The sequence below is a fragment of the Aotus nancymaae genome, unplaced genomic scaffold (assembly GCF_030222135.1).
Source record: "Aotus nancymaae isolate 86718 unplaced genomic scaffold, 86718_ANA_hifiasm-v0.15.2.pri h1tg000029l, whole genome shotgun sequence".
Taxonomy (NCBI): domain Eukaryota; kingdom Metazoa; phylum Chordata; class Mammalia; order Primates; family Aotidae; genus Aotus; species Aotus nancymaae.
In genome coordinates this window covers 77,405,751-77,426,681 of record NW_026988442.1, presented here as the reverse complement: position 1 = coordinate 77,426,681, position 20,931 = coordinate 77,405,751, and the positions used below count along the sequence as shown (strand labels likewise).

The window sequence follows — 20,931 nt, the reverse complement described above, 5'->3', positions numbered from 1 at the left end:
ACTAGTGCTTAATTAGATGATCTGCATAATAATCATTATGTAATTTCTGTATAAATATGCACATATGTTGAGGATATACTCAGACTCCTGTGTGCTTAGATTGTGTTCTACCGATGGGATGCACAATGAAAAGTTTGGAGACAGCAGAAATAAAGTACTACACTTGAGGAATCAAATCTTCAGATCTAGCTGTCTTATCGTAAGATATAGCAGTGTTATAGCTCGTGTACAGACAGAGAGCATGGGTAAGACCGATCCAGAATAACCCAGTGGGAAGATACACCATTGGGGATGCATCTTTAGGAGCAGTGAAATGAAATACGCTGGACCAGAATGTGTTTGCATTCTTAAATATTCATGGTACATGTCTCACTTTAAGGCTCCTTCTTTTTCTCCTCTAACTCATTTCCTAAGTTGGTGGGGTCTCTGCAAGTTAAAAAGCCTTGCTTTTCTGTATTATTTTGCCCTCAGTTTTAGGAGTTCACTGGTGCCATCATCATCATGTGCTCTCTTTGCAGCTAGGCATTTTAGGTGGTGTCCACATAGACTATTCCTGATAACTTTCTAAGCAGCTTCTGGAGGGGCTGGTAGCTAGATAATACTAAGGCCATTTGATTAGATCTATTAAGTGATGGGTTTTTCCCAGGAATCTGGTAAGTGTGGCTGTTCCTCCTTCTAGGCCCCTGTTCCTCCTCTCTCTCCTCTTGTCTACATGTTAACATGACCTCTGAAGTAGGCACTAAGGCTTTCCTACAGCCAGAAAAACCAGCTCTTCAAAGCTCAGCTTGAATCAAGCTATTTCTCCTCAGAGACTGCAGTGCCTTTCCTTTGTCCATGGGGTCATTCTCAAACTCCACAGCAAAGTATTCAAGACCTTAGGCTGTCTGGCCTCAACCCTCCACCGTATCCCTCCCCAGATCCTGGCCCCTGCCTCACCCAACAGCCTGCTGGTCTCTGAGAGTGCCTTATCATCCCTACCTCCTTCAAATTGCCCTTAAAGCAAAATATATTTTTTTCTTTAAAACTCTACTTAAGCAACGTATTCCACCTTTCCAATCAAAGTTATAAAGAAATGTAACCCAATTACAAAAACAGGGAAAGACTTTCTCCTATTGAAAAAGGCTCCCCTAACCCCTGGTGTAACTTTTAGCTTTTTCACAAGTATATTTTTACATACTTGTCACATGCATACTAAAATTTTGTGTCTCCTTTTTTTCCACTTAATGTATCATCTTTTTTTTCTTCAGGATTCTACTCAGATTTGAAAACCATTTTTTCCAAGACTTCTACAGTCAAGTGGCTAGTTCCTAATTTATATTTATTTGGGGATGCTTTTGTTATTTCTTGCTGAGACTTTAACTGATGCTTTTTTTTATGGTTACCAGGTACCTGGCTTGGCTTATATTTAGACATTATTTCAGTCTCTGCCTGCAGTCTACTATGCATACAGCTTGTTTTAAACTCCTGAAGGCGGTCTTTTATTTTTCACAGTCTCAAGGTGCATTATATCTCAGTAAATAAATGCAAGAAATCTATCTACATAGAAAAATAAGAGCGAAGGCATTTGCCCTTATCATTTAGAAGAGAAAGCTCTAAAATTGATAACTTACACTGTAAATTTTTCAGTATTTGGATAGCTCTAATTATCTGCACCACACCCACTTTCACAACTTCATCTGGCTTATATAAAAACATTGGCAGTAGTAAACCATCTTTATCTAATTGAGTTTTTCCTTCTCTTTCCCTAGAATTGATGGCTGAAAGTAGCAGTAGCAGACATTGCAAGATACCCCATCCTTGGTTTCCGATCTCAGACCTTATTTTTATATCCTGCAAAAATTTCAGTAACCTTTGAAATCAGTCTGCCAGCCTCACTATTCATATCATTACCATAGAGCAATTAGTGCCTGAGCAAACTACATTTGTATGATTTTATTTCATTTTATTTACGTGTATGTGTGTGTTAAATACCTGCAGCATTTTGGCTGTCATTCACAATGTGAAGACAGAAGAATTTGCCTTCTGGATGCTCACATTCTGTATAGTCAAGGCTGGAGAATATTCAGTGTTTCTTGGTACTTACGGAAATTTGGAGCCGAAAAAACAGGCAGCTATAACAGGGAGTTTAGTGAAGAGCAGATTGGGGATTCTCGGGGTGTTTAGAACCTTTCCGTTTCACCTTCCACCTCTTTGATTTTTTTTTAAACCCCTCCTCCTCTTTCCCAAATCCTTGTAAGGTGCTCCTTAGTAAAGGCTAAAGAGGCAACTAAGCCTAAGTAGTTTCTTGTTCCTTATGAGGCAATTTAGGAATTAGATTGGAATATTTATTTGGTTGTCTATTCTTTCCTCTTGTTCAGTATGTGTCCCCTAACCATCCATGGGTTATCTAAGTCTGTTCTCTTCGGTGGAGTCAGGAGGTACACAAAAATAAGGCTTTCTCATACTTCCACTTTAGAAATTACAGACCCAGGTCAATGGAGCAGGGAAAGTTTGCATGCAGAGGTGAGGAACGTCCTAGTTGTGGCAACTAGAGGGAGTATCCCTAGGGACCTCAAGGCCCTGTCGCTTAACTACGCTGCTTTTTGCTCATTTCTCTCTACTTCCTTGCTGTTTCTTGAGTAGAAAAGATACACTCCCCCTCAGGACCTTTGCGCTGGTTGTCCCATATCCTGGAACATTCTTCTTTTAGATTTCCCATCTCCTCCTTCAGGTTTTTAATTCAAATGTCCTTTCAGTGAGACTGACTGTGACCTCCTCTTTTAAAATGCAACTCCTTCCCTCCCCAACTTTCTACTCCCCTTCCCTGCTTTATTTTCCTCCATAACTCTGTTGCTACCCAGTAATGTATGTTTCACTTACTTTTGTTTATTTTCTTTTCTTTTTCCTCCCCTGGAATCTGAGATAAATAATGGCAGAAATTTTAGCTGCTTTGTTCATTACTGGAACTCTAACATCCTAAAGAGTACCTGGCACATAGCAGGCATTCAGAAAATCTTTTATTGGTTAAATTAAATTGCAGTGAACAATATTGCCTATTCTGTTTTTAATCCATGCAATAATATAGGGAAGGAGACTGTTGTACAAATTTAAGATTGCAGAAACTTCTTGAGTCCATTGGTCTCGTCTTACTCTCTTGTGTTTTCCAAGGGAACTTACTCACATGGTTGGGCTTTCAAGTGGTATTCAGACCATAACAATTGTCGTTATCATTGACATTCCAACTCTGAATTTCTCCCAAAATTTGAGGCTAACAGCCATTTTTATTTGCATAATCAAATTGGAATGATGGCTTGTGGATCAAAAATTTTGCCTGACAAAATAGTAATGTTAGAACTAAGTCAGTTCCCATTCATGCAAATGATAAGCCTGTTGGCTGTAGCTGAGGATCACTTAATTTACATATTCAATTTTATTTTTACGGCATGACAAGCAAAGGAGCTATTTGTGATTGAAACTGCCTTTTTGGCCTTTAACTTGAATCAGGAGGACTCTTCCCTTTAACTTCTGTGCAGACCAGTGAGGAATAGGGTTCCTTGAATTTGAGTCTCAGCTTTCAGGAGTGTTACTCTTCTAAGGAATCCATTCCCTCCTAAATTGCTTTTTGACACTTGAAAATTTTGATGTGCCTTTTGTCAACAGTTCAGACGCTTGTCTTTTCAGCTCAACTGTATATTATAGTTTCCCTAGCCTACATCCCAGCCTTCTCTCTTGAAGAAACTAGTATCACCACCGTTTGAAAAAAAAATTGATTTTGGTAAAATTTGAAGCATAACATTACTATGTATAGCTTTTTAATCCAGATTTCTTCTTGTGTGACATAACTATTTTTCAGTGAATTTTTTTCTATCATTGATTTTTATCAGAGTCAGCAAAAACATCATAAATACGATAACCAATATTCTTCAATATTTAAAATGACATTCTCAGCCATACAAAAAGTAGAAGAAATGTTACTAGAAACCCACAATTCTAGATTCTACAATTAACCATTTACTTTATCAATATGCATGCCAGTCCTCTCTATATCCATCAAACCACCTTTATTATTATTATTTTTTTGATGCATAAAAGAACCCTCTGATGTTTCAGCCTGACATCATTAACTGGAATTCAGTATTTTGAGGGGAAAAATGAATGATCCATAAATTTAGAAAAAAGATCAGTAATACTGGTTATTTCTAGGTGATGAAATGATATGTAGCTTATTTTTCCTCATATCTTTATTATCTGAAGTTTTAATCTGAGGATATATTTCTATTATAATCAGGAAAATCAATAAATCCATTTGTATGTAGGAAAAAGAAAAGCTTGTTTATTGCAGAAGTCTTAGCAAAAAGTGATGAGGCCTGGACTAACAAATATGAAAAGGAGAGGATGAGTTAGTGGATTTTTGAGAAACTAACGTTCCTGGGACTTACTGACTGACTGTGAGGGCTAAGGAATTGGCCCAGGCTGGCGCTGGGGTTTCTTCTCTTGGTGACCAGGGGATGTGAAGATACATAACATTCTTAGAGATGTTTGGGACTTAGAAAAAACAGACCTCAAAGATATATGCAATTGAAAGAAAGGTCAACTTGACTTAGTATGAATTTTGAATTATAGTTTAAAAGAAGATGTTATAACTGCTTGATATAGTGTATGCTTCCTTTATTAAGTAGTTGGTAAGCTCCTTGAGGGCAGAAACTCATCTTTATATTATAATTCGTCAATACTTTTCATATAACCTGCTTTGTAGAAATACTCCAAAATGTTTGTCATTGAATGAATTATTCAAACTAAACTAATAGTATTTCTTAAAAGTAGTCATCATCATACCCTGCTCAAGGAACACATCAAGCTGATTTGTAATCATTTGTAAATAGGTGCTTCCAAAGTGCTTAAAGTAGGAGCTCCAGTGGTGCAGTCGGTTAGCTCACGGTACTTGTACGGCAGTACAAGCAGACCAAAGTGCTTAAAGTAGTGTTTCTCTTAATAAGAAGATATTTTTTCTAAATTATCTTAAAATCATTGCCAATGTTTGGCAAATCTCCTGCAGTTTGTAGCAAGTAAAAAGATGTGTGTGGTTCCACATACATATGGCACAAGATAAGAAACAGAGGTGATGAGATCTCTCTTGTGTATTTTGCTCTATCTTACAAAGATCCTCTGACGCATGGTTTACCACTGTAGTGCACAGGGTTCAGAAATGATATGGACCATGAGGCGGTATATTAGAGTGACTTAAGGAGCTGGTGCCCTGAAAGTATCCAGTCTGGCTCTGAATCCCAGTGTTGCCATTTCCTAGCATGTAGACTTGGGTAGTTAAACCAAATCTCTCTCTGTTTCCTCATCTGTACAAACATGTTACACGGTTATGAGGATAAAATGGAAGCGTCACTATAATACGCTTAGCACAGAACTTGGCATATACTCAGAACTCAAAATATCAGCCATCTTTTTAAAAGATCACATTTGTTTATCCTCTGGGTTGGAGGGATTACTCAGAATACAGGATTTCCTGCATCCTGTTTATGAGAAGATTTATTTGATTTACCTTAAAATGTAAATACCTTCTCTTTGAAACCCTCCCAACACAATGAAAGTCTCGATTCCCTTCCTAAGGCAGAGCAAAAAAGTAAGATTGGTGTGAAATTTGAACTCAACAAAATGGACATTTCGGATAATATCCTGCTGGACTTGTGGCTTTTGATTTATTGTAACCATCGTTAAGAACACTTGTGATAAGACCAGGACACTCTCTGCAGATGTTACCAGACAGGCTCCAGCTGGTGGTCAGCTACTTGGAAACAAGCCACACTGAGCCCGTAGAATCACCTGCTGGGGCAAGTCATAACTGAGCAAACCCTTACGTTACCAAGATTTAGTGTCCTGTGGCAAGTTTCCAGTCACCTGGGAGCAGGAGGCATGTAGAGGTCAGACCAGTGCTCAGGCCTTGGCTCATTAAACGTAGTGATACTGTTTGTAAATCTTAAGTCTCACTTGAGTTCCTTTAAACACACTTGCAGGTTGTTGATCCCCAAGTTAACATTTCACAAGGCGAGACAGGAGTTAAGTTAAAGTGTTTGGATGAAACGTAGAAGAGAACTTAGATGTGAAATTCATAGTGTCAGAGTTAATAAGTACCAAATTATAGTAATAGTGCAGCAAAAGCCCACCATTCCTCACAAGTTTTTCTTGTATTTACTTCTCCCTCTCACCAGTCAAGCTAGAAGCTAGGAGAATCTTTCACACAAACATCTGTTACATATATGTATTTTTTCATTTTGGGGACTTAACAATCATGTTATTTTTTACTATACCTTAGTATACTATGAAATAAAACCCATTGTTTTACTTGCTGGATTATTTTTTAAGTGCCCACCTAGGGACTAAATAACTACATTTCAGAAGCAAATATCTCAAGCATCGTGCTTTAATCACCATGTAAATTTTCTGAAAATAAACAAACCTGATCCTGAAGTATAGTGTCAGGTTTGAGTTCAAAAATTTTAGAATTAACAAAAAATTTTACAAAGAAATATTTTAAGCTGTATAATAACACTGAGAATGCACATAGGCTGTGTTCCTCTCCCTGCTAATACTTCAAAATTCCCTCTGCCCTCAGCTCCTCAAAAGTGGGGAGAAAAGCAACCATCGCCTTTTGTTGGCAGTAGAATTTATTCAGTAATTTACTTTCCAGCCAACTGCAGCCATTGCCATTGCCTCTGGGCACTTGTTCAAAAATGCAGAAATGAAATAACAGATTGGCCAGACTGAACACAACTCCCCAGTCACAACCCTATTATCTCCCCATTCTGTCACCTCCATTAGGCAAAAGCCTGGGAAACGGAGGGTGACAACACAGTATTTACATGGCTTGCTTCTTGCCAGTGTCCCTTCTTCATCGTGTTCCCCTGCGTGCATGGTGGGTGACATTGGAGTCTTGGCATCGGAGTCCTAGGCCTGTGCTGCAGGATCACCTCTCCCCGTCTGTCTGTCGAAAAGGATTTCTGTGCCACTACAAGCCTGGGAAAGGGCTCCTCAGGCCTAGGACAACCAGAACAAGAATAAGGGACCAGCTTCCCCTGTCTGTTGACCACCTACCTGTGAATGGATGTGGTTGAGGCTGCTGTGTATGGACTTTTCAGAATCTTGCGTGTATCTCGGTTACTAGGAGGAAGTTGATTTCACGCTATTTATAGCTGTTCTATTCAGGTCAGAGCCAAGCAGAGCAGTTGCTTCATTTAATATCAGCCACACTTGGCCTCTGCAGGCTCATCTCCTGAAAAACTGAGATTTCTCTTGACAGAATGAAAGTAGAGGAGGGTAGGGTCTCTGTTTAATTTAGAGGGAATTATTTCCCGATTGTCACTTGCTGGTGAAATACCTTTTAAAATTGTAGGCACAAGAGGCAGATGTTTGGAGAGGGTGTGGGGTTGCTGTCCCCATTGGTCAAGTGTTGGAGAAATTACAGAACTCAAATAAGAGAAATCCAAAATTTTTTCTTCCAGAATAGCCTACTCTGTAGACAATATTCTTCTGCAATGGTTGTGTTTTTGGAGTAGTTTGTCCCCAGCGAGCTTTTACCTTTTATTCTGTCTTCATTCCATGCACCTGCCCAATGTAGCCCCATAATTACATCTTTTATGAGTGAGTAATTCTTAGAGGAGATGAAAGATTCAGGAGATTATTCATCGCTTTGTCCCTAAACCCCTTGTTATGTATCTGGGTGAAAAACGCAGCTGGAGTCAGATTCAGTTACTCAGGGGCCCTGCCCCTATTCAGAATTCCCGATTCAATACCCTGCTCTCTTCAGGTTTCTGGCCAGTAGGTGATGAAATCTGGGTGAGAGCATTTCTGTTGGGAAATGGACAGTAACCTTATTCTGAGGCAACAGAAGAGAGTACACATCTTACTGATTTTTAGACAGATGTATTTCCCCTAAAAAGAGCAGGTTTTGGTTCAGGTTAATCCATCCTAGAGAGAAGTAATCTCATGACAGTTTTACTGGGAATGTGTGGGAGAGAGCAATCCCTCACCTTCCTCAGGTAAGAAAGAACAGGGTAAGATGAAAACATTCTGTTACAGGTAAGATGGCCTGTGTTAAATATGCAATTGTTGTTTCTTCTTGCTGATTGGACACTAACTGTCCTCTGTTTCTTTGCACACCAGCTCATACCCCAGACAACAGCTTTCTGGGATTTGTGGTTGAGCAGCACCTGAACTCCAGTGACATCCACCACATTAATGAAATCAAAAGACAGAACCAGTCCCTTGTGTATGGCAAAGTGGATAGCTTCTGGAAGGTGAGTCAGTCTGTGCATGTTTCCCTCTCTGAAAAGAAGCTTGTTGGGTAATTTAATGTAACTTTGATCCAGGGAGTAATCAAGCCAAGTGCCCAGGGCTTAATGGGATCTACTTAGACATAAACAAGAATGTGCAAGGATTCAATTGCTCAGCATTTGGGTTTCTAACCAAGGCTGTACCTGCTCTTCTTGTAGTGGCTGTACAGCAGCCCCCTTCACTCTCTGCATGTCAGAAGGGACACATTGTAGCTGCTTTCAGATTTTGTACTTGCCTCTGACAGCTAAGGCCCTTCAGGGGTTGAATATCTTTCTGGAGCAAGGCACTGCACAGGGAGAAACTTTACCAAGAGAGTCTTTCCCCCTGCTCCTTGGGAGATAGTCTGTGAAGGTAGGCAGCTCCCTTTCCTGGGAAATGCAGTGGCCTTCACATCCTCTTGGCTATAGTCGCTACTCACCTGATCTGGAAAGTAAATTCCTGCTGGGGCTGACTGTAGGCAATTTGCTCAGGAAGGTCTTGGCTGAAACAATACTCTTGGCCACAGACCAAACCAAGTTTTCCAAAAGCGTTGGCCCCCTTGGCCCTCCTGAGTTGATTTCCAGAATACATCTAGGAAAAGTATAACAGGAGAGAAACCAAATCGGATGTGACCTATTGACAGGTAATGCTGATCTTTTTATGTGGGAAGTCTGCCTCAATAGGCAAATATCATAAATTTTTATTTATTTATTTATTTATTTATTTATTTATTTATTTATTTATTGCATTTTAGGTTTTGGGGTACATGTGAAAAACATGCAAAGTTGTTGCATAGGTGCATTCATGGCAGTGTGATTTGCTGCCTCCCTCCCCCTCACCCATATCTGGCATTTCTCCCCATGCTATCCCTCCCCAACTCCCCCCGCCGCTGTCCCCCCCACTCCCCCGCAACAGACCCCCGTATATAGTGCTCCCCTCCCTGTGTCCATGTGTTCTCCTTGTTCAACACCCTCCTATGAGTGAGAACATGTGGTGTTTGGTTTTGTGTTCTTGTGTCAGTTTGCTGAGAATGATGGTTTCCAGGTTCATCCATGTCCCTACAAAGGACGCGAACTCCTCATTTTTAATGGCTGCATAATATTCCATGGTGTATATGTGCCACATTTTTCCTGTCCAGTCTATCATCGATGGGCATTTGGGTTGGTTCCAGGTCTTTGCTATTGTAAACTGTGCTGCAATGAACATTCGTGTGCATGTGTCCTTATAGTAGAACGATTTATAATCCTTTGGATATATGCCCAGTAATGGGATTGCTGGGTCAAATGGAATTTCTATTTCTAGGTCCTTGAGGAATCGCCACACTGTTTTCCACAGTGGTTGAACTAATTTACACTCCCACCAACAGTGTAAAAGTGTTCCTATTTCTCCACATCCTCTCCAGCATCTATTTTCTCCAGATTTTTTAATGATCGCCATTCTAACTGGCGTGAGATGGTATCTCAATGTAGTTTTGATTTGCATTTCTCTAATGACCAGTGATGATGAGCATTTTTTCATATGTTTGTTGGCCTCTTGTATGTCTTCTTTTGTAAAGTATCTGTTCATATCCTTCGCCCATTTTTGAATGGGCTTGTTTGTTTTTTTCTTGTAAATCTTTTTTAGCTCGTTGTAAATTCTGGATATCAGCCCTTGTTTTTAGAAGATAGAAGTCATCAGGAGCTCAAAACATGCCTCTTTCTAAATATAAGAATTAATTGCTTTCTTGAATGATCACAGACTGTGGTCTCATCTTACTGTGTGGTATGGGTACCAAGGAAGTTAGGAATCCTGCAACTGAGGGAGTACAGTTGATACACAGGATAAAGAATTCCTTGGTACTGCTTTTCTGACCCTGTGTTCAGAAAAGGAAAAGCAGTGCCCTACCCCCCAGCTTTAAGGTGATAACTACACCAAACGGATGATGAGATCAGCCCATCTCCAGGGAGGCAGATTTAATTCCAGACAACTCTTTGTCTTAAACAGCTAGACTTTTGTCTTTGTTTAGTGCAGTAGTTCTCAACTGCAGACGATTTTATTTACCTATTCTCCTATGCCCAGGGAACATTTGACAGTGTCTGGAGACAATTTTATTTTGGTTGTGATGTCTGGTCAGTGGTACTACGAGCATGTAGTGGGTAGAGGCCAGGGATGCTGTACACATCCTACAATGAATGGGATGGCCCTGCCACAAAATATCTGTAATACCAAGGGTGAAAAACCCTCGGCTGGTAAGTAAGAATGTTTCCTATGTTTCCTATGTATGTTATGCCATGCTTTGTTCTCTCAAGTAAAATGAAAATCAATCTGGATTGTAAATGGCTGTTTAAGATGGTCCCATAAGTTTGTGTAGCTTTCCTTGTGTAAAAATGTGTCCTGTGTTGATAATGCATTATCCAGCTGACTTTCAGCCAAACTTGGGTTAAAACAGGCATATTGGGTGTTCCCATGCTCAGCTTGGTTGTGAAATTAATGGTTTGTGGCATTGGTTTTAGGAGGACTGTGGCTTTTAAAGAAAAGCCTCTGCAGCTACTTGAAGAAGATAGCTTGTATGTCTGTGTAGCCTTGATATTGAAATTACATCACTTTGTTTTGGAGCCAAGTGCAACAACCTCCTAGGGCCTCTGGCAACTTTTTTCCCTTTCCCTAGAAAAACAAAATAATAAATTGGTTCTGAAAGCTTTTTAGTCACCTGTTTTGGATAAGTTAACATTGCCACTAAAAGGATTACTTTTCTGTACCACTAAGAATCCCGAGCTAGGCGTGGTGGCGCATGCCTGTAATCGCAGCACTTTGGGAGGCTGAGGTAGGTGGATCACCTGAGGTCAAGTGTTTGCAACCAGCCAGACTAACATGGTGAAACCCTGTCTTTACCAAACACACAAAAATTAGCTGGGCGTGGTGGCGTATGCCTGTAATCTGAGCTACTTGGAAGGCTGAGACGAAAGAATCACTTATACCTGGGAGGCGGAGGTTGCAGGGAGCCGAGATCTCACACCAGCCTGGGCAACAAGTGCAAGACTCTGTCTTAAAAAAAAAAAAAAAAAAAAAAAGAATCCCTAAAGCATTAATCATGTTGCTCAAGTGATTTGGAGTGTGATTTCGCAATCCTTCCATGTTTTGAGGTGTTAAAACTCCATGAGTGCCCAATCTTCTGTGTACCTGTGCCATGCATCACCTAAAGATTACAAAAGGATGGGTTGCAGTGAGTCCACATTCATCTTTGCCTCAATAATAACACCCAAAACTCCTGGGTGTTATTTCAGTTTTACTACATACAGCATTCTGTGCTGGAAAAAGCGCAAGAAGATGAAAAATCCTGTAAAGTTTTCACATGAATTCAGGACATCTTCTCCAACTCTAGATCACAGCACAGTATGAGAGAATTTAGTTTCTTTTTCTAAAGTGTCTGCATCCCAGAGTATTTAGTGAATGCATACAGAAAACCATTGTGCCTTTTAAGTGAGATGTTATTCCAACCACATTTCTAAAGTTACATTCAACATAGGCTTTAGCTAGCAGGATGTTTTATAAATGGTTTTCCCCATCTTGTGTCCCATTCCCTCCCCTACCCAATCCCGATTTGCCTCAGAGATCTTCAGGAAAGGAAATGGCACCTTTGTGTCCTGGGAGGTTTAAGATTGCAACTGGGGGATGTGCGAGGGCACAGTTTGGACCAGATGACTTTGGAAGGTCTTCTTTCACCTCAGATTCTAGGCCTTGAAATTCTGAAGAGTCCTGCTGTGCCATAAATCCTGCTCCACTCTTCCCACCACCCTCCTTCTTGAGGGAATCTCCCTACCTACCTCTGCACGTAAGTGGGAAATGCAACCATGTAACTCCCTCCAATGTTGGCTGATTGGACCCTGGGGTTGTCTTCTGACCCAATGCAGTCCAGCTTCTTGGTGGCTGGAACTATAATTCTAGCTCAGAAAGCTGAGCTGCATCAGTGAGATTCTTCACTTGGTGTTGGAAAGCAGAGTCACTGAGAGTGAGCCATGTAAACAGAAATCAAAAAATGTGTCCATAGCAGGAGGGCGAGGCAGAAGTTTTCCAGGAGTCCACATGATGAAGAAGCAGGACCAATGTTGACGGGGAGAGGGCGCTGTTGAGAGGATAATGCATTCCTCCACAAGGAGGAGAGGCACCACCCTGACAGAATTAGGGTGCAGTAAAGGGCCTGATAGAATAGAAGACACAGATACAACTCCTGCAGCCTGGAGAGAGAGAAAGCTGCTGGAGTTCCTGGCAGCTTTCTTGTCCCAGATCATATATCCTTTCTCACACTCTGGTCTTGCAGTATCTGAGTATTCTGTTCCTATAGGCATATCAATATACTTATTAAAATACTAGATACTAAATGCCTTTCAAGAAAAACAAGTCTATTAAATATACAGGCTAAGGAGGAGCAGGCTTGTCCTTTAATCTCCTGTCACCAAATTCATGACCAAGGTACTCAGTGGTCTTGTCCTGATGTTAAAGCACATGGGAGGTTGAGGTGGGGACGGGAATCTTGCCATCAGACTCCAGAATCCCAAGGGCATCAACTTAGCAACCACCTCTGCCCAAGCCCCTTAATATCAAATGAGACTGCTAACAGCCTAATTGCAGACAAGTCTCTCTTCTTAACTCAGGAACCTACAGTTCTGGGTCCCTGACCTCTACCTCTGACGCCATCTAATCATTAGCTCCTGCTAACGCTAGAGATGTGCCCAGAAGAACAGCAATCTGTCAAGTATGGTCAAATTCAAAATCCTTCTACGTTCTTTTAACTGAAGTCATCAGGGAATGGAAAATTAGTCAACTTTGTAAAAAGATTTTTGAAATACAGAAATTGAAGTCTTAACTATATTACTTTAATTTCTATGTTTCTTTAAAAATAGTATCCTGAGCATAACTGAATCTTCAAGTGATAGTGCTGGGTTCGTATCTTATTTATTCTTGATCCCACCTTAATCTTATTACATGTTAATACATTATCACTGCTAAGGTAAATGTCCTGGAGGCCTTTCTTTGACCATGTCAGGAGAACAAGAGTTGCCTCTGAATCACACATTGGGGTTCAGACTCATAGCTACATGTGAGGTGGTTGACTGTCTTGAGCCTCAGGTTCCTAGCCTGTAAAGTTGGGGCAGTAATAGCTACTGGCTTCTCGGCCTTACTAATGCAACATCACCTGAGGATCTTGTTAAAATGCAGATTCTGGTTCATACCTGAGATGAGACTGACACTCTGTCTTTCTCACAAGCATCCAGGTGATACTGATGGACTGTTGGAGGAGCATGCTCTGAGCATCAAGGTCTTAGGATATTTGGGATTTGTACAGTGTGTGGCACAAAGTAGCTGACCAATTAGCAAGAGGAGAACATCTTTTCTCTTACCTTTGTCTTCCTGCTGCTCTTGTCAGACTGCTGTCACTTTTTGCTACTGTGGGTGCCTAGTTCAGTCACCTTCAGTCTCACTTTCGTATTTGCAGACCTTGCTACTTCTAGTCTCTGCCACCTAGTCCCAAGACCCAGGTAAAGCTGTGGTGAGCTCTGAGAGGAGGTGAGAGGCACACAGTCTTCCTCATGTCCTGCTGTCCTGGTTAGTACATTCAGGTGCCCCTGGGTAATGTGATCAGGAGCATAGACTTGGAGCTGGATAGCTGGGTTCAAATCCTGACTGTGCCACCAGCTGCCTAAGCTTGGATACATTACTTAGCTGGTGCACAGTAAGTCTAAATACATGTTTGCTGGTCTTATTAATGTCATCACTGGGGCCAGATAGGAAATGCTGCAATGGGAATTGGTGGAGGTATGAGCCAGGGAGTTCTATCCTATGAGGAAATGGAAAACAGAAGCCTGCCCAAAGATATTCTAAGTCTTAATCTATGTAAGTGGTTGGCAGTCTCTAGCCTGTGGACCACATCTGGCCCAACATCTGTTTTTGTCAATTACATTTTACTGGACCCCAGCCATGGCCATTCCTTGTCCATGGCTGCTTTTGCACTAAAATTGTAGAGTTAGGTAATTGTGACAGACTATATGACCCACAAAGCCTTAAAATACTTACTATCTGGCCTTTTCTGGGAAAAGTTTTCTGACCTCTGAATTATGCCATGTCTCAAGTCAACCAAGTCTCTCTCAGAACACATTGGCTAATAGTCCCTGGCATGGATCTCATCAGAGGTCTTTTTCAGGGTTCTTGATTATATTCTTCTTTATGATTGAGGCTGGTAGATAGCCAGTACGTGGAAAAGTGAAGTGTAACTTAACCAAAATCCTGATCACTCTAGAGATCGAGCCCCAGGCATTAGCCTGGTACCTCTTTGTAGGCATTCAGCAAGAGCTAGTGCTTATTTAGTAACTAATGCATTGATAATAAAAGAGCCTTGAATGTGTGGTGTTTCTGCTTCTTGGAGCCCTTCACAGCCATCATTTAAGGTGGTACAGGCTGATGCCTTTTAAGGAAGCAAGGACAGCGTTATCTTCCTTATCCATCCTGATGTGTAGATGAGGAACTGGCTCAAGGAGAGGGAGTGACATGGCAAAGTCCTACAGCACATGACTGGCAAAGCCAGAACCAGGGTCAGGGCTCTGACCTCTCCTCTTGGAGACTTGCCTCCCTGCTGCCAGTTGTTCCATGGAGCTGCTCCACTGCCACTACCCTGGAGGGAGTGGGTCTGTGGTTAGAGCAGGATTCTAAAGCTAGGAAGGAAGGTGTCTCTGGGTGAGCTAAGTGTACAGCAGAAGTCCTGAGCAAATACTGGCATCACAGGTAAAATGTTGCTCCTGGCTGCTCACCACAGGATTGCCAAGTCAGCGACAGCCTTGCAGCCAATTCTGTAGAGTAAATAAGCCTGATATGAGCATTTCAAATAGTTTCCAACTCCAGACTCCAGGGCCTGGTGTGGTCCAGCCCTCGCCTGCCTGACAACAACCAAAGTCAACCAGTCCTAACTGAATTTGAAATTTCCTTTTTATCTAGACCTCAAAGACTCTGTGGTTGTAAAGCATCCCCTGAAATGACACACGATCCCTTTCCTATATGCCTGAGAAATCAGGCAGCAGAACTTCCAGAAATGTGATGCCACTTCCCCCACTCCTGCCTTTTTCTACTTCATTCTTCATACAGCAGCAGCCAGAGTGATCTTTTCTAAAATGTAAATTGAATCATGCTACACCTTTGCTCAGACTCTCCAATGACTTCATTTCACACTTAGCACACCTTACATTTATAGTGAAATCCAGTCTGGGTGGTGTGTTTTAGCAGGGTTCTCTGCAAGCCAGCCACTCCTGCTCTGTACCTACTCATCTCTGGCTACTGGGCTGTAATCACAGGAGTCCTGTGTGTCACGCATTCTACCAGGGGCCACCATGCCTCCTTAATGGCTGCTGCCTGTCCTGGCTCACCCCAACAGGAGCCACCAAGTCCACTCTGTTCCACACTTGTGCCCTCAACCAGATGTCACCCCTCCCCCTCCCTAGCACGGCACCCTGTTTATTCCCTTTGTATCATTTCAATCATCTTGTATATATTTATCTTTTGTTGTCAGTCTTTCTTCCTTACTAGATTATAAGCTCTGTGAGAGAAGGAATTGCATCTGTTTTGCTTACCCAGTGCTGCCTGGCACATGGTAGGCACTCGGTAACTACTTGATGACTGAATGAATCTCCCCTAGGTTTAGCTTAAATTACTGGTTTATCTGTGGAACCTGGGATACAATTTGGAAAGCTTTCTGCTTTGGAATTTCCTTGTGTTCTCTGCTGGCCCCAGGGAGACCAGGAGAGGGAGTTTGGTGGAAAAGGAACAGAGCTACACTCATGCAAATTCCACAGACCCCATAAAGGCTTCAAGAGTTTTTAGAAACCTCTTGTAAGATTAGCAGAGAGATGGCATGGGAACAGGATGCTGCACAAGGAAATTGGAACCTGGCTCTAGGCCAGCTCTGCTGTCTGATGTATGATTGGGGCAGGCCGCTCAGCCTCAGTTTCCTCACTTGCATAAATGAAGGTATTGGTTAAAATAAATGAATTATTATACACAACAACATGGATGACTTCAAAATAATTAAGAGGCGTACTTATGCTATTTGATTCTGTATATATTAAACATATAAAACTCGAGAAAATGCAAACCTATCCATAGTGACCAAAAACAGATTATTGGTTGCTTAGGGAGGGGAGAGGAGGAGAGATGGATATGTTTGTTGTCTTGGGTGTGGTGATAGCTTTCTGGTTTTTACATTGTAAGGGTTGTAAAATATATATGTGTGTGCATATATATGACAGACTTTTTTGTGTTCCCATAAAGTCTAGAAATTTGCTATCTTATCCTTTACAGAAAAAAATTGACAACTCCTGGATGAGATCAATAATTATTCACCTGTGTGTCTTTGGAGCCCTAGGGTCTGCTATTATAGGAGGTCAAGAAGCAGCCCCACAGGATCAGTCCTGCCTCAACAGAGCAGCTCTGATATATCTGTGGCATAAATTTGGCTTTTGGCTTTCCAGTAAGGTTTAACTGGCGTAAAGGGTGGTTAAAGTCTCTGGACTAGGTGACTGCTGCATCTGAGATAGAGTTCCATTCTGAAAACTATGTAATAATCTAGCTTGCTAATTTGGTTGACTTGGGCTTAGTTTAAATTAATGCAGAATTGAAAATGGGAGTCATTTGGAGAAATGCCATTTTATTTCATAGGAGGAATTAACTGCTCTTAGCTCATTGTTTTAATGAACCACCCAAGACCTTTGTAATTAAAGAATGTACTGAAACCCTTGAAAAGAACACATTTTTATAAGTAGGTTAAACCTTGTCATTCCGTTTTGTTCTTTAGTCTACTTAGCCAGGCTTCTCTGCCCAGATAATATAGAGATAAATAAATCAGATAAATTTAAACCCACCCTAAGTCAAATTGGCATATATTTTGAAATAACAAAGTTGGAATCAGTTTTGTTGGATTTACTGGAAAGTCTGATGTGATCATAGCTATTTGTTCTGGTTCCAACCAGAAGAACATTAAAAATTAGAAAACAGTGTGCCTCCTGCTTATTTCCCCTGGGGGGAAAAGTCAGAAAAGATCTTTTCATGATCCCTTGGAGATGGTGCTTGCCAGAGGCAGGGAGGGTTATTGGAGGCACCAGTAGAGATGGTGAGCCCCCAGGGGCAGCCACTCACCAAGCCATGGTTACCTGTGCCTGTTTTGTGCCTGGCTCATTATAAAGTCCACTCAAATCAGAGCCTTTTCTCTAAATTCAAGGATAAGCTTGAAGTAGGCAAGGGAGGAACAGAGGAAAAATAAAATGCAAAGGGAAACATCAGAAATTAATCATTAGCTTTTAAGATTCCAAGAGCCATAGTCCAGGAGCCTTAAAGATTTGTTTTAATAGTGTTGGCCGCATGCTGAATATAACATAACCCCATGTGACATCCGTTGTGTAACCATGTCAGTGTTTGATAAGTGTAAGTGTGTAGAAATCAGTGTGGAACTAATTAGGAGCCCATGGGACTGGGGGGTAGCCCCACCTGATCTCATCATTCTAGTGGTCCAGTCCCTGTTTCAGCAAGCTTTATGCAATCCTCTTAGATCCATAAGGTCTCCTTGTCACACACTCTCCTTGTTGTACCCATTTCAGCCTAGAGATACTGATTGGACACAGTGCAGAGGAGTTGGAGGAGCCTTGGGTGAGAAAGGAGATGCCCAGATTCTCATTTCAGTTGTGCCATTTATTGGCTACTTGTCCTCGGGAGTCATTTGCCCTCTGGCTCTCACTTTCCTCATCTGGCAGCCCTCCCAGCAGCATTCTGAAATCTGTGAGGTTTCAGAAGAAGCTTTGAGTTGATGTTCCAGGCCAAGTCATGCTTTCAGTCTCCTGCATAAAAGTCTATCAAGTTTTGGGGCATAAGGGTGGGGGGGAAATAAAACAAAGGCCCCTTTGTCAGCATTCAGCTTTAGCAGAAACCCCAGATTCTTGAAATCTGTATAGTAGACTGCAAGTTTCTTCTCCTCGACAGCACAGCCCACTGATACTTTCCAGTTGACAGCCCAGCCAACTGGATATGGGCTGCTGTGGCTTCTACTAAGTCATTCTTGGGATTGCCATCGTTTTCTTCTTTCGGTTGGGGCTTGAGGTGGTTGGAAAGAATGCATGGCAACCAGCCGTGCATCTGGGACTTGGAGCCTATCAGCTCCCTGCTCTTTGATAATGGAATAGTCTGTAGACTTCTTACCAGCTGGAGAAAACTCCCCCTTAGAATGTGACTGGTAGAGCGTCTCATAGCTTACAGTTACAAGCAGAAGCTTGGTTGTAGATCTGGGCAGGACCCTGTCATGACCCTCTGGAATAGCACTGATGTGTGGGGGTTCTTTGCTAAGATGATTTTCAGTCTGTGTTCCAGGGAGATTCAGGAAAGCTGAAGTTCATACTTAGAACCTAGGTCTGTGTTTGTTGTTTTGTTTTTTTTTAAAAAAAAGGTTGCATGATCATAAGTGCCAGCTGGAAACTTGTTCCGCATCCAGATGCCAGGGCTCCTTGTCACCCTCATGTAGTCAGAATTTCCAGGGGAGGGACCAGTAAATCTATGTGTTCCAACAGGTGCTCCAAACAGGAAGGCATGGGAAATGCCATACTAGATAGCCACCTATTTTCCTAGTTCAGAAAAACCTTAGTCTCTTCCTTTCTGTGTGTGATGTGTGGCTGCCGTGTAGCCAGCCATCACATCAGGCTGTAGAAGATACTTGCTTCGCCCTTGTTTTACCTCTACCAAAAGTGCTCCGTGCCTTTGCTTCCTAGTACAGCCACATGGTGTCCAAGGACTTGCCCCCTTGTTTCCATGATAATAGCCAATCACATAAATCCATGTGGGGTGCAAAATATGGATATGGGTTCCAGTGATATCAGTGATAGTCTCTCAAGAATGCTTATCTTTTAACCCAGGAATGCAAATAAAAATTTGTATGAATTTTAGATGTTATAAAGCACTGTCTGATAGCCTTTTGAAGCATGAGTCTGTTTTACAGGTGATAAAACAGCCTCAGAGACATTTAGAAGAAATAGCCCACCTTTAGGATAAATGATACTCTTAGTGATGTCCTTCCTTTCCTGTGACCTTTACACTGTAGAGCGGGCCACTCATGGTACAAAGGTTTGAGTGACGGATGATAGAATCTTAGGCCTTTGTCACAGGTGGTGAGGGAGGTGTTCCAGAAGCCTGGGAATGGAGAGTAGTTTTCTTGGCAACCCCACTTGAAAACCACTAGCCAGTTGCTTATTGCATGGGTGGCTGGCAGCCCTTCCAGCGGCATAAACAGCTAAGTGCAAGTCACTGCAGCTATGAGAAGAAAACATACAAGATTGCTATCAATGAAAAGAGGCCCTTGGTGCCCAGCAGAGGGTCTCCTGCAAAAGCCAGGGCTGGCTTGGGAAGCTGGAGGCTCAGGCAGCCAGTGAATCCTGAGGGTGGGGTGCTTCTGGAAGGTTCCGAATCACTGCCTTCCTGATCCAATAGCGCTGGGATGAGTTCATTTGTAGCTCTTAGTAAACACAGCTGTTGTGGTTGTAATGTGCCTGGAGGCTTTTTACTATTACTCCAACCCTAACAGTTTGGCAGCCGATTTGGGATCAGTGGTGTTGAAGGATGGGAAAAGATGTTGCTGTCTGAGAGCAAAGAGAGAGAAGCAGCAGCCACCCATAAACAGAAGCCACTGAGCAAGTGCAAGTGTGTCGAAGCTGTGCTCCATGGGCAAGGAGGAGGCAGCGTCTCACAAGTAACCCAGGGGCCTCCGGGGCCCAGACGATGAGCAGTACAGGGAAAGAAGCCAGAGGACCCCTGTGGAAGGTTGTTAGAAAAGCATTGCAAGATTGTTCCCCTCAAGTGAAGAAAGGGTTGAGAGCATTCTTAAAGGGAGACAGAACTGTAATGCCTCTGAATTTAAGACTGTCTGAAAGGCATGGTCTTCTGAATGTGATTGGGCACAGATTTATAAGAATGAGGTAATTATGTGATTTTCCACCTAAATAAGACATTATTAAAGTATAGTTTGTAGGAAAGCATGGTTTGAATGAGAGTTCTAGGCATAGTCTGTATTCTGAGTATGGTGACATATTGAGGAGATAGACCTATAGTGGTCCACCCCAGACAGCAGGTGGTTGGGCTGGCAGGAGATCACCTCACTGTTCACTACTGAGATACTGGGGTGCTCCCTCCACTGGGATGCTCCCTCTAGTGTTCCCACAGAGCTCCTTGCGGCATCTCAGCCCTCCTAAGGTGGTATAATCCAGGCGTGCAGAGACAGTCAAGGGCACTGCCATCCTCCCAACTCCATGAAGGCTTCCCAGCTGGGGAAGAAAAATTGGGGTCTTCATTTGGTTCAAGGATGAAAATCCCTAAGGCTGCTCCCGCTTCATCTTGGGAGAATAATGTTAATTCCTTGTCAACATTAGAGGTTCAGACACACCAAAAATAGGATGATTTGGAATGAGTTCTCTATGGTCCTTATGTCAACCATTGTTTGAAAAATCATCCAGTGGAGCAAAATCCCAGCAGTAGAAGGAAACAGAAATGTGGATTTCTGCCTTTTACTTGAAGAGGAAAGCAAAATTAGATGTATGATTTTAAAATGGAGGTGGAGAAGCAATTCTTAAATCTGGG

General features: G+C 42.0%; 1 protein-coding gene across 2 annotated transcripts in view; it reads left to right on the top strand.

Annotated features, from left to right (window-relative positions):
- Positions 1-20,931, top strand: part of MGAT5 (alpha-1,6-mannosylglycoprotein 6-beta-N-acetylglucosaminyltransferase) — a 272,711-nt gene that overhangs the window by 180,299 nt on the left and 71,481 nt on the right. For both annotated transcript variants that reach the window (XM_012468426.2, XM_012468427.2), the window contains exon 11: positions 8,152-8,285. In XM_012468426.2, the coding sequence (XP_012323849.1) occupies positions 8,152-8,285 (134 nt within the window). The remainder of the gene's footprint in view (positions 1-8,151; positions 8,286-20,931) is intronic.